Genomic DNA, 14625 nt, shown 5'->3' with positions numbered 1-14625 from the left:
GCTACAGTGCCCAGTAAGTGGTGGACCTCTCTGTAGGCAGTGCCAAGGAAGCTGTCTGTTCATCTTAAGGGCTAGGTTGTTTGTGCCTGGTTTAGCACCTACTTATATAACCTCAGAAGATGTTCCTCTGAGCTTTGTTTAAAAATCACTGATTTAAATTCTTAGGCTAAGAGGCTGTTATTAATGTTGATTTGTTACCAACTACAAAAGGCCTTCTGAATAACTTTTAGATTATTGAGTAGATATATTCATGCAATTATGATATGATGGGAATACATGGGAATATGAGGCAGAAGAGCTAGCTGCTGGTCTAATGTCTTTCTCTTATAGCTGTGGAATAACCTTTAATGGGTCATTTCCCTTCTTGGGTCCTGTTTTTTTTCAGCTAGGTAGTTAGCAAGTGTGGATGTCCAACATAAACAGTTTTAGAAGCTTTAGATTTAGTTTTAGGTGTTTTAGATTCAGCATTGTACCTGTCACTGTACTGGTCATATAAAAATCTACCCTATCACTTGCATACTCTGCTATGGACAAATAGTGGTGCCTATTTAGGAACATCTAAAGCTCTTAAGACTTTCAGCTAAGTGAAATGGACAAATGAATATATATATATATATATATATATATGTGTGTGTATGTATATATAGTAAAAGAACATTAGAAGAATTTTGTTAGTCTAATTGGCTCCCAGGTACTTTTAAAATCAAGAGACATTAGACATCTTAAGTTCTAGGTGCTGCGTATACTGGAATACCTGGTGTATAGTCTAGTACTCTGCATTTGTCAACCCAGATTCCTGCTTTGTACTTCATAGCACCTATCATGAGCTGTTGTATTAAACTGGATATTTGATAATTTTTGTCTCAATTCCTCCATGATGAGAATATAGGAGGAGTAATTCTTTTGTTTCTTGAAATGTGCATAATAAATGTCACAGGCTGATGTATACTTAAAATTTGATGAGTGAAATGTTTATATATGTTATATATATCACATATGTATTTTTTAAGCTTTAGGAAGTAATCAGAAATAGGTGTTACTGGCTTTGTCGATTTTTAGGTGAGGAAAACAAGGCTTAGATAAGCAAGGAACTGGTTTTAAATGGAGGTAGTCTGCTCTAATCATGTCAATGCTTTGTCCTTTCACGTATGTTGCCAATCTCAAGCCAGGAACTCTAGAACAATCTTTGAATTTGGTTAGGATAATAAATCTGTCTGAAAAACACGCATTCCTTTCTTCAAAGAGACAAAGTCCTAGTGTATGGGCACAACATACTATATATGATCAATAATAAACACTTCTGAAGTTCCTATACTATCATACAGAGTATATTCTAAGATGCATACCTTTCAGCTTTAAAGAGAGTATACACTATTTGATGGAAATACAAGTGATGTTGGTAGATTATAGTTTGATAGATAGCCATACATGGGAGTGTCTGTTCACTGCCAAATTTGAGGCATGAGTACATGGCTACCAAAGCCTGAATTAGGCAGGCTACATAAGAATCAGCTAGTAAATCTTTAGGTTTATTCACGTTTATTTCTTTGCCCACCATTCCTCCTTGTAACTTATTTCTTCCTTCTGTCAGACTTTCTTCTTCTTTCTGAAGTACATTTTTTGTTTAGGTTTTCCTAAGAGCCCAGAAAAACACATTTTAGAAAGCTCTTCGTTAATTGGGATACAGACCAAGTCATAAAGGCTATGGAGTGACAGAAGGAAGATTCTAAATGCTGAGGTCGTGAGGAGGTCTTGAAGAGGAGGAGGGACTTAGAACAGTCCTCAAGGGAAGCTGTCGCATAGATGTGAAGAGAAGGAAGGGAGGGGCTCATCTTTGGAAAAGATGAAAATGAAGAGGTACTAACAGGAGGAGAGTTTTTGATATAGAGCTGGAGGCACCAAATATATCTCAGTGAATCTGGAAAGAGGAGCCAAAGGTGATGTGTATTGGGATCTCACTGGGTTAAATCACATGTGTAGAGGTCTGCAAGTATTGAGAGTTTGGGAATAGAACTGAACTTGTCCTTCTAGGTAGAGACATATAGTAGAGTGATATCCTGTACCATAAATCAGACCAGTTTGGATTTACATATCTGCCACTGATGGCTCACACCTGTAATCCTAGTTACTCATGAGGCTGAGATCTGAGGATCACAGTTTGAAGCCAGCACAGGAAGAAAAGTTCATGTGAGACTCTTAAATTAGCCACTCAGAACTGGAAGTGGCATTGTGACTCAAAGTGGTAGAGCACTAGCCTTGAGCAAAAGAGTTCAGGGGAACAGTGCCCAGGCCGAGTTCAAGCCTTACAACCAACAAAACAAAACAAAACTTGCACAAACTCAAGTGGGTTAATTAACTCTTACAGGGAATCCAGGTTTCCCTTCTCTAAAAGAGAAGTATTACCTCCTACTACCAAGAGTACTGTAAGAATTAAATGAGAAAACACTGAACTTCTTAGAACGCTGCTTCACACTTAGTAAGTGCTCATTATGTTATCCCTTTTCTTCTTCTTCTTGCTGTTTTATTGAAAGTCAGATTATGAACCAGCCTTAAATTACTCCTAAAAATCTTTGTAGGTAACATGAATAAAAATGGACCTTTCTTGCCAGCATAGTTTAGAAGCATCTTTGAGCTGGAGAGAGTTGACTTCTAAACACTAACTAAGCTCTTCTGCACAGAAATGGAGGAAGTTACTCACAGTATGACTGGTCCGGAGGCTCCCTGGAAAACATCGTTAGGCAGTTCTTCCAGATTATTGTTATCACTTAGATTCCTGGGGATGGAGTTGAAGAAAGAGGAAGGGAAACACAAGATGACATTAATATCACTGTTGCTCGAGCCATTTCCTTCTCAATGGCCTGGAATAAGAAGTGAGGGCTACTTACAGTTCATCTAGCTGGGTTCCATTGAATGCATAGTTGTGTATTTCTTGAATCCCGTTCTTATTCAACCATCTGAAATAAAAGGCCCATTAAAAAACCAATAGTGTCAGATACAAACAATACAGGGGTTTCATAATTGGAAGCACTGGGGCAAGGTCAGATAGCACAGGTTAGTGGCATAAATAAAATGTCACCCTTAAAGCTTGGGGATAGGAGTGGGAGGGAGCCCAATTTATCACCATGTAACCTTTTGTAACTTTTGAAGTTTACATTATGTGCATGTATTATCTATTCAAAGGAAAAAATGAGCTTCATGGCAAGCAAGGTCTGAATGAAAATTTAATTTTAAAAAGACACACTCCCTGTATCCTGTCTTTTCATGTATCACATCATTCATGTACAGAAAATCCATTATGAGAGGAGCAGATGAAGATTGTTTCCGTCTTGAAGGGCAGAGATCATACAATTATTGAACAAATGTTTCTAAGACAGAGAAAGAAGGTTTTATGTCACCTTTCTCTAAGGCCATAAGATTTTCACCCACAGCAGCAGGCCTGACTGTCATCCAAAGGTGATCTAATTAAGTTGTCAAGCAACCTGGATATTTCCTGTGACCCATGGGGCCTTGGTTATTGGAGGTGGCTTTGGGTTATGTCAGAAAGGAAGAGAAATCAATTACAGAGACTGTGGGCTGTGGCAGGGCGAGGTGGTGTGAGTGGGCATGGGAGAGTCTTGAAGGGAGGGAGGAGGAGAGTAGAACAGTCATGTTCATTGTGCTAAGAAGGTCAGGGAGTAGGTTTGCCTGGACAGAGGAGCCCAAGGACACCTTGGGTGGACAGCTCTGCATTATTCTGCTCCTGAGTGAATCTGAAAACAAAAACAGACATCCAAGGTCAGGGAGCTTAGCCCGAGGAGCCTCTAACCACCTGCTCTTGTTTTGCTGTCAGGTTCTTTTCCCTGTCAGGCTCAGTGGGTTTACAAATAACACTGCTCAAAAAGCTGACCCAGAGAAGCAGCTGTGTATTCAAGACTTTATTTCCTAGACTGCAATGGGTAGTTAGAAAATGCTTAGAGTCGCAGGAGAGCGAATGTATATTTTTTTTAAAAAGACTCCTTCTGAAAACCAGCTGATTGAAAAAAACAATCCAGAGAGGTATAAAGTGAATCGGTTACAATATTAGCAACCAAATAGCAGATTCCGACGGTGAAGAAATGCCCATGCACCATCCTGTTTCCCACCTTTCATGTTTCTTTGAGCAACATTTAAACTCTAGACGTATTTGTCAGCCTGTCCCAGGGTGGTGATGGATGCTAGGGCAGATTCTCCTAGTGTTGGTGTTTGGTATCAAACCCAAGGATCCATAGTGAATTTTAGATCTGATGGCTTGGGTACTCATTGGATATGAATACGTTATATAAGTTCTTATAAAACAATATTCACAACATTTGTTGATTGAATTTGAAACCTAAGGAGAATTGTGTACAACTATTATTTTCAGAGTCTGCTTTTGCAGGGAGGGGTGACACTTTGTTTCATTTAGATTCCATGATAGTGTTCGTATCACTACAACGTAAAAACCACTCTTAGTATATGGGGTGGATTTGTCCTGGACACTCTAGCTGGCTGATTTTTAGTCTACCCCAAGGAGCGTGTGGATCCATATGGGTTCTACCTATTTATCTGTACATGAGAAAATTCATCTTCAGAGCACACAGGTGTTATGCAGATATTGCTATGATTAAGCAAAACTTTAAAAAAGAATGACAAATTCTCACCTTCCAAAGAACCCTTTGTCTTTATATGGTTTCTCCATCCACAGATACCACCATGTAAGAAGGGGATGGTATTAGTTTATGTCAATTTTGGGTTATTCATACAAAAGCCAAAGATGCCCAGAATCCCTGCCTTGAGGCTCTGAGCCACTGAAACTATGAATAAAAGGGAAGCCAGCATATATCTCTTAGTCTGTTAAGACAGTTCCAGTTTGACATCTGGATGGTGAAGGTGATGGTGATTATGGTAATGGTGATCTGAGCAGAGCAGATGCTAAAGAACAAGTACATCACCATCTACTTCAGTTCTGTTGCACTTCTGGGGTCAGGACTATGGCTTTCTCCCCAGAAGCCCATCCTCCTGAAGAATGAAAGCATAGATGATTTGCCATTTTAACCCACTGAGGGGCAGGCAGGCTAGCTGGAAGCTACCTGGGGAAGGACGGAATGCCTTTCATGGGACTACACACAGAACCTCATTTTATGAATTCCAAATTAAGCCATTCTTCTAGGAGGCTGTTGCACTCTTCTGCTTGCTGTGGTAAAGGTGGTAAGAGGTAAGAGGCCTCTACTCAATGGTCTTTTTAACTGTTCATTTCCCTGAGTTTCTAGCCAAGTTCCTGATAACCCTTCATTGTTTGATGGTCTAAGAATACAAAGGTGTCTATTATAGAACAGGGCTTCAAATTTTCTATGGAATAGAAAACGTTTTTGGTCTTCAGTCTCCTTTGGCTCTGTGCTTTTCCCGGAGTGCACTTGGATGGCCCTCTTGGTAGAAACTAGTACCCTGTGTTAAGATGAAATACTTGAACTAAGAGCAACTGGAGGCTTCAACTGTGTTGTGCATGAATCTTCTGGTTTTGTGGATTAAGGACCAGCCAAGGTAAGAAACATAGCTGTTGTCCTCAAAAGTATAGATTTATCCTCTAGAGACATGTGTGAAAAAATGTTGAGTCTTTGAAGAAAACCATCCTCTCTTGAAAAGTATGTACCTAAATCCTATGTAATCAGTGTCCATAAACAGGAGTTAGTAAAGAAATAATCTATACATAGTCACAGGGGGGAAACAATGCAACAGCGATATACATAAGACAATATGTTGGAAATGACCTGTATAACTTGTGGGGGAGGTGGAGGGGGTGGTAAAGCAGGAGAAAAATGAGGGAAGGGGCAGCAAGTCTGACAAGAAATGTACTTATTATTACAACTGTGACCCCTCTGTACATCACCTTGACAATAATAAAATATACATACACAGTCACAACTGTTTAGAAAAACGAAATCGTGTGACCACACAAAAACAAAAGGCGTGCAACAATTTATAAAATGTAAAAGATAATTTTCCTTACAGATGTAATGTTGCAATTACTATTTCCTTCAATGTCTTTCCATATACATTTCACTTTCATGGACCCTATAAATTCAGTGCCCAGTTTCTTGGCCATTCTGAAGAGGAGGTGAACTATCAGGCTGGATACTGGCACAAAGGAGTAGAAGATTGTTCATTAACAATGCAGAGTACATGTAAAATCTTGTTGAGAAGTCACAGGGAGTAACTTGAATTCATTACAAAAATGTGATTTTTTTTTCCCCCAAGAAAACGAGAAGTCATTTTATGCTCAGCATGGGCTTGAGCAGGAGCTGCTTAATATGGTTATGAAGGAAGAGAGTTCTACTTCCAAAGTCAGCCTCTTTTCTGGACTTAAAAAATAATTCTTGGGCAAAAGAAGCCTTGCCAGGCAATAACTAGCTTTATTGATGCACAAGTTATTCTGTCTTTTGGAACAGATGCTGCATCACAGGAGACCATCATTCAAAGAGCAATTTTAAATACTTTGGTTCACACCATAGAATCATAAATGATTAGCACAACACCATGTTGTGATTTTGAGATATAAAGATGAGAGAAAAACAAAGAAACAGAAAGTTGGTGAAATACCAAAGTTCTCAAGCAAAGAAGGAGATCAGTAAGTGGAAAATCAAATGTTTCTCATTAGACTCCCTTTTCCCCATTTACTTACAGAATTACACTTTCGAAACTCAGTCCCATGAAAGAATTTCTTTCAATCATGTGAATGTTTATGTTATCTTGAATGTCTCTAGAAGGAAGTATAGACAATTAGACATTTATGTCAGCTCTACCCATGTAATGTTCCCATGCTTAGTTTACTTGACATGACAAGATTTTAATGGAGGTAATTAAAAATTTTATTTATGTATACCAGGAACAGAAGGTTACAATTACAAAGGTAAGGTAATGCATACATTTCTTTTTAAACATGGTTACCCCATCCCTCACTTTCTCCTGCTTACCATAGCTGAGATAATGTTTTAATATAGTTTTCTATTCAGAAGATATTGAGGCCAAAGTTTTGGAAACAAATGGCTTTCTTACCATTTCTTCTTAAAGATGGAATTTTGGACATGTGATACCTTCTCTCTCTGAAAGGTTTCTTAGCTAGTTACTGTGTCAAGATTCTCTCTGACATAGACACCAAAACTGGCCTGTTACTTCCCATACCCATTTCCTCTAGTCACCTCAGGAGGCCTTCCTCCTTCCATCTCCTTTCCCTTCTGATAGCTGTTTTTTCCCCTTTCTATTCTCCTTGAATTACAGAATAATTTCATCACTGATTTTTTTCCTCATAAGTTAAAGTTTGAGTTCTCATTTTTAAGTGTTATATTCCTAATTCCTTCCATCAAACTTTCCTATTAGGTCTGATCTAACATGTACATGTAGTAGTAGTAAACATCTTGAAGCAATTTGAGTTCTAGAAGATCCCTTTCCTACTTAACTTCCTGTTCTTTTTCTGTAGGATCTATTTATATTCTTACAATTTTACTATTAGAAATAAAATGACCAATGTACATTGCCTGTTCTCATCCTCTTTTAAAATATAGGCAACCTGGGAAAAGGCAAAGACAGCATGTTACTAACATTTTATTATGAATTGTCAGATAGGTTCTGTATGTATAGGGTAGTAAAAAAACCTGGAGGGAAAAGGAAAGGATGATGGAGTATGGTAGGGTTGTAGGAATGTAGTAATCAAGCATTAATTAGTGAGAAAATGAGAGATTGGTGACTTTGTCACAAGCTTGGTTTGTTAACACTTGTTGAGGAACCTATAGACTTCCTCCAAACTGAGACTGACTGTTCTGCAGGTAAAAACCAAGGACTTAGCTGCGTGCCTTCCTATCTTGGTTTACCCACAGCAATACAGTTAGGGGACGTAGGCAGCATAATGCATATTAGATGCCAAGGTGGCATCAGGGCCAGGTGGTTGAGTAGAGTCAGTAATTGTTTGCTATACTTTGGATCTTGATTACCCTCCAAATCCTGTGTATTGTATACATGGTCATTGGATCAATACTGTTTGGAAGTAATAGAAACTTTAAGAGATAAGTCCAAGTGGAAGGTCTCTGTAGGTCTTGCCCTACAGAGGATTGTGGGATCCCAGGGTTTTTTTTTTCCTTGTAATTTTCTTCCTGCCCATGAGTGGAAGGTTTTGCTTCTCCATGTGTGCCTGGATTGATGTGTGGGCCCCAAGCAATGAAGACTAATCAATATTAGACTGAACACTTTATAATAAATAGTGAACCAAAATCAGCCTTTTCTCTGTATAGATTAATTGTACCTTAGGCATTTGTTATAGTGACAGAAAGCTGACTGACACAATGTAGTTCAATGAAAAACTTACAGTAAAACCTTTTGGAGAGATTGAATCTTATGAACAGCTGGCAAATGCTTAATACCTGTGTTGGATATTAACCTAGGGAGAGACAAAGTGACAGTGAGGAAAAATGAAGCCACCATGTAAGCAGTGGCTAGACTTTAAATGTTGAACTATCGGAAATACATACCAGAAAAGCCTGTAATATACACAGATTATGATTATATTCTCTGTTTTAAGGTTCTAACCAGGATTTAGTAAACTGCTCACTATGTAGAGGAAAACAATTTATACTTCAGGCACCAGGATAGTAGTTTGCAGTTATAAACACACTTGATTGTGATAGATTGATATGTTAACATGCTTAAAAGTAATTTCCAACTACATAACAGAAATTTCTGCTGTTTCTAGCCTCAATATACTTGTTGGAGAATGCTCCTTCCACAATACGAATGGTTGTGTTGGGGTTAAGGAATAAGAGTCTGTCTATACCCTCTTACTCTGGATTATTTTTGTGATCTAAGCTGGGTCAATCAAACTCTCTTGAGAAGTGAGTGAAGGAAGTTGGTTAGAGCCAAGTCTTCTGCTGCTTTCACCCTAAGAGACAATGTATAAATTAATACTTGACAGTTCTAGACCTCCCATGAATCCTTCCCAAGAACTGATTGTCTAGGGCCTGAGAGCCTGAGATGAAGTTGAGCCTGTTGGTAATGGGAGGTGAGGGCATCCAGGACAGGAAGTGTGAATCTGAATGTGAAAAATGTAATCAAATTTAGGATGTATTATTGAGTTGGCTATTGCTACTAGTGATTGTTCATTAATTTCAAAGGCTTGATTTAGGAGATTTTCAGAACATATATTAGAATTGTTGATCTAGTGGAGGGGAAGGACTATCTATAGACTAATATTTCTTACTAGTTAAAGGCGACACCATGTTATTAATGCTCCACTTCTGGCTTGAATATTTATGAATACTCAATGAGTTCTGAATGAGCAACTCTTATCACATTATAGAAGAGACAGAGAATGAGAAATCTAAAAAGCCAGGTTAGGTGATGTCTAGTTTGTACCTAGATTTATCCAGATAAAATTTTGAGTTAAATGACAGTAGTGTCCAAGGTTAGTGAGTGGCACAAGAGAATTGTTTGACATTTTATTCTTTAGAATTTCCCTCACCCCTGAGTTATTTAAAAAAGTTCCACTATCTCTCAACTCCTATTTCTTCTTCCATGCCTTCCTTATCTAAACTGTAGTTGGTCTTGATTGCTTGCCACCTAAAGAACTCTTATGAGTTGTGAAGGAGTTTTGTATCATGTTGAGTTTATGGCTCTGAAATGGACTTTGGTGTCTTGTTCTCTGCATCTGTATCCAGAGACTTGGTGAATCCCCTCTGTGGGGTTATCCATAATGGTTCTCAGATGTTGAGTCCTCACTTGGTTCCACTGATGCACATGGAACTTATCTTGATGGTAACATCTTTGATTGCTTCATTTGCCTTTGAGATGGTATTTTGCTCTATTTGAGAGGGTTCTCTTGGGATTAGTTTAGTGTTAATTCTCCTTTAAATATTTTTTTAATTAAGTTTTTTTATTGTGAAAATATGTACAAAGGGGTTACAGTTACATGAGCAAGGTAATGAGTACATTTCTTATCCAGCATTGTTGCCTCCTCCTTTGGTTTTCACCTACCATCCCTTCCCTCCCACCTCCTCAGCTACACCCCCCATCCCCGACCCTCTCACCCCCCCCCCCCACACTCTGCCTAAATTGTGAAGTTCATTTTTCGACATAGTGTCTTGTACATCTCATTGTTGCAATGGGTCAATCTGTATCCCTATTTAAACAATTTGTTTTTTCCCTTCCCCTCCCCAAATTATACCAATGTCAAATACAATGAACACAGGGGTTATACCATGGGGGAGGGACATACAAAACAAAACAAAAAATCACATGGTACCTTATAAATACATTAGAAACAATAGCAAGGAAGAAAAAAACCCACTTGTGTCCTTATCTTGGGGTTCATTTTGCTTAACATCATCTTATCTGACCTTTTCTGCTTGTCCCAGACATGTTTTGATATCAAGGTCTGTGGGTGAAGATGAATGCTTAGCCATGTGATCGCTAGCACAATGTGGGTATGAAATGGTTCTATCTGCCTCCAAGTTCCCTTGTGTTTCCTTTTTGTAGTTAACCCTTCCCTAACCTTCAATTCATAACAACCATGGATCAGTTTTCTGTGACTATAGTTTGGCTTTCCCCAAAGTATCATATTCAGGAAATTATCTAATATGCAACTTTAAAAAATTGGCATATATTGATTGTACAAAGGGAGTTCATTGTGATATTTCCATACATATAAGCAAGCAGTGTATTTGATCAAAATCACCCACTCTATTATTGTTTCTCATCCCTCTTTTCCCCTTTTCTGGGTTTCATATGTTGCAAAGTATGCTAGTCATATTCACCCCTTCTTTTATCCTCTCTTTTTCCCTTTGCTGGTGCCGACTCTCAAACAGGGCCAGTTTTATACTCACATTAGTGTGTGTGTGTGTTTAGATCCTGTATATGAGAGAAAACATGAAGTATTTTCTTTTTCAGTATAGCTTTTTTAAAGTTAACACGTTCTCTAGCTCTACCCATTTCCTGCACACAATGCAATTTCATCTTTGGGTCTGGCTTCTTTCCCTTAGCCTGATGCATTTGATGTTCTTTCGTGTTGTTATGTGTGTCACTAGTTTCTTGTTTTCTATTCCTAAATAGCATCCAGCCTATGAATGTTCCACACTTTGTTTCTCCACCTGCCAGTTGAAGGATATCTGGGTTATTCCAATATGAAAGGAAAAGTAAATCATTTTTATATAGTTTAAGCATTTAATAATTTATATACAGTGTTTTTAAAACTGTCTGAGAATATAGAATTTCCTTTCTTTTGGATGAATACCTAGAAATTGGATTCTTAGATTGCATGATTCCATTTGCTCTGTATCTGTTGATTATTTAAAAACATATTCTTTGAAATCAAAGTAATATGGACTTCTTGTGACTTATGAAACGTAAATACATGCAGAAAAAATTACCTGAAGTCTCATTACTCAGACATAGCTTCCCTTAACATTTGGAATTTGAAGCATCTACAAAAATAGCTTTGATCATTACTCTCCATAGCCCCTGAGATTCTACTCATTTCTGAAAGAAACACTGCCATAACTTTAAATACCCATCCCCCCGCCCCCATCTCATTTAATCATATCTTCCTTCTACTATTTTTAGATCTCTTTCTATGTGTTTATTCAGTAGTCCCCTAGTGAGACATCAAACCAGGGACTGTATTTAATATTCTCTGGCAATATTCTTATTCTCTGTGGGTTTGGAATGAGGTATGGGCTCTTAAAACACTGGATTAATTGGTTGATATTTCTAAAAGATTTCTTGCTTTTGTCACCAAGAATGCATCAAAAACCCCTGATTTAGTTAATTTGCTTCTCAAATTGCATTAATCTTTGAGGTAATTAGTCTTTTTTTAAGTTATAATTTTATTATCATTAAGGTGTTCTACAGAGGAGTAACTTTCATAAGTGAGGTAATGAGTACATTTTTACGTTCTTTTTTTAAAACTTAAATTATCTTTAAGTAGTTGTACAAAGGAATTGCCATTTAAAAAAGCAGTTTATGAATAGAATGAATCTTGATCAATGTCATCCCTTTCAACATTTTCACACATCCCTCCTACCCATCCCATCTCTCACTGTTATTAAATTTATAGGACACACCTTGAATTCTTAACTGTATTCTCCCCCATAATTAGTCTTCTATAAAGGCAGGAATCAGGTAGACTTACATACCAATTCTGATACAAACTAGCCACAGCCATTTTATCTCTTCAAGCTACAAATGACATGGATTGTGAATATCAACATAGAGACTTATTGGTCCTGCTTCACATCCTGTTGACCTAAATTTTTACTGTAGCTATTTCTATGGCAATAAGCTATCATCAAACTTAACTTGAAAGACACCTGCTGTTGCGGGTTTCTCATCCCTCTTCAAGTGACACCTATGAGAACATGTTCAACCATCCTGAGGCCTTTGCAGATCTGGAAGTGCTAAGGAGTTAACATCCATCAGAACACTCTTGGGTGAACACCTTTGAATATATTCTACATGCTATTTTGATGCTAGCATGGTTTCTAATTATTTAGTATTGAACCTCTTGATAATGCATTCATGAGTTGCTTTCCTTTCCCTTTTTCTTTCACTCCAAGCCCTTTATGCAAATAAATAAACTACTTGCATGTAATTACTTGTGCAGACATTTTTTTTGAGAAGACACCAAATGCCACTAAATTTCACGTCATACATAGGTTTATTGATGATTGTTATCTTCTTTGACTTTGTATCTGTCTTCAGTTATACTCATCTAATTTCTCCTCCCTCATTGTTCATGACTTCACATTTAGAAAGTGTTGTTTGCATATACCATCTTAATTTATCTCCAGCTCGCCCCAATCTACTATCTGATATCTCCCTATGACTGTAGTTGTGTCCAAATCCACCAAATCACCAACTTCCAAATCTACTGAATGCTTTAAATTTTCTTTTTAAGTTTATCTGACTTTCTGGATTGTTATTCTCTTTGCTAGATTCTCTTCTCTTGGTTTCTGTCATGTTGTTAGCTTCAGTTCATCCTCTTTCTCCTCTATTGTTCTCTTTTAAGTATTTTCTGTTGTCTTTCTTCCATCTATTTGTATCCTAGGCATTTTGTATCTCTTTTTTATAGTTTCAGCTTGGTAGACCTTGCTTTTTAGGGCTTATGGAGTAGGAGTATTATGTAAGTATGGTGATCTTTACATTCATACTTACCATCTGACCCCTCTAGCCTGTCACTCATTAATGCTTGTCCTACTATCCTCCTGAATGTTTTATTGGCACAGCTTTAAGCTTTTCTCTTGACCATCAGCCCCACCCAGCTCTTCCTCCTCAATTGTTCGGCCACCTATTGTCCAGTCAACTGTCCATTAGAAATGTGATGAACTTGGCTTCTTCCTCATCTCCTAACATCCAGTCTATTTCTAAGTCTTCTTAGATTCCATTTCTGAAAGCTCTCTCCATTCCACGAAAATTTGTTCACCACCATGGATACTATTCTAAAACAGACCACCACAATCATCCCTCTGGATTTCTAATGGTCTCCTGCTTTCTCAACACTTCATCTTGTTCTTTCCCCTTCATTGTATGCAGCATACAGAGCATTCTTCTAAACAATGCAAATCGTATTTCCATTTGCCACGAAGAGCTTATTCTTTCCTTAACACCCAGATTAATATTAATATTCCTTTCCACCAGCTCTTGCACCTTCATCTTATGCTACTTCCCTGAAGCACTTTAGTACTATTGGCTCTTCCTCAGTCCCTGAGATACATTAGAATCTTCCCTGTCTCTGAATATTGGCAGGTGGTCCATCTGGAAGGCTCACACCCATTTTGCTCCCAGCTAACTTCAACTCAACCTTCTGAGTTCAGTTCTAAATGTCATTTCCTCAAAAAAGAGCATTCAGACTGCTGATCTAAATGAAGGCCTCTGATTTATTCACAGGAAAATTGTATCCTCCTTAGCACTTTTTCTTTTTATAGTCACTCATCAGAATTCTGAACTATATATTATTTCTATATATTATTATGATTTATCCAATGTTTTTCTCTTAAACAGATTGTCAATGGTAGGAAGGCAAGATTTCAATCTATCTGTCTGTCTGTCTGTCTGTCTGTCTGTCTGTCTGTCTATCTATCTATCTATCTATCTATCTATCTATCTATCTTTTTTCCTAGGCATGGGGCCTGAACTCTGGGCCTGGATGCTGTCCCTCAGCTCTTCAGCTCAAGGCTAGTGCTCTACCACTTGAGCCACAATGCCACTTCTGGCTTTTTCTGCTTCTGTGGTGCTGAGGAATCAAACCCAGGGCCTCATGCATGCAAGGCAAGCACTCTACCACTGAGCCGCCTTCCCAGCCCAGGCAGAGTGCCTAGCACATGTAGTATGTTCAATGTTTACTGAGCTTTTTAAGCCAGGTAATGTGCTATTTGCTATGTGATAGATGAACACATGAGGGGGTTGTGTACTTACACGTTGCTTGGGCCCATTATAGGTATCTGATTTGACATTATATGGGTAGCAACTTGCTCATTTCTTTTAGGGAGTGAATATGAATTTTATATAATGGGTAGAATGAAGAATTCATGTATTTCCAATGAGACTGGTACAGTACATCATTTAACATTGATTGCATGAAATTCCATATCT

General features: G+C 38.0%; 1 protein-coding gene across 2 annotated transcripts in view; it reads right to left on the bottom strand.

Moving 5' to 3' along the window:
- The window catches only part of Fshr (follicle stimulating hormone receptor), a 156890-nt gene that overhangs the window by 17425 nt on the left and 124840 nt on the right, over nucleotides 1-14625 (bottom strand). The window contains exons 5-8 of one of the 2 annotated variants that reach the window (XM_042675501.1): nucleotides 8354-8425; nucleotides 6677-6754; nucleotides 2886-2954; nucleotides 2699-2773 (exon numbers count right to left, since the gene is read on the bottom strand). In XM_042675501.1, the coding sequence (XP_042531435.1) occupies nucleotides 2699-2773; nucleotides 2886-2954; nucleotides 6677-6754; nucleotides 8354-8425 (294 nt within the window). The remainder of the gene's footprint in view (nucleotides 1-2698; nucleotides 2774-2885; nucleotides 2955-6676; nucleotides 6755-8353; nucleotides 8426-14625) is intronic. The other variant, XM_042675502.1, reaches the window with a different exon arrangement.

This window comes from Dipodomys spectabilis, unplaced genomic scaffold (assembly GCF_019054845.1).
Source record: "Dipodomys spectabilis isolate Male_0828 unplaced genomic scaffold, ASM1905484v1 ptg000026l, whole genome shotgun sequence".
Lineage (NCBI taxonomy): Eukaryota > Metazoa > Chordata > Mammalia > Rodentia > Heteromyidae > Dipodomys > Dipodomys spectabilis.
The sequence above is the reverse complement of the archived record's forward strand: the minus strand, read 5'-3'. Positions and strand labels throughout refer to the sequence as shown.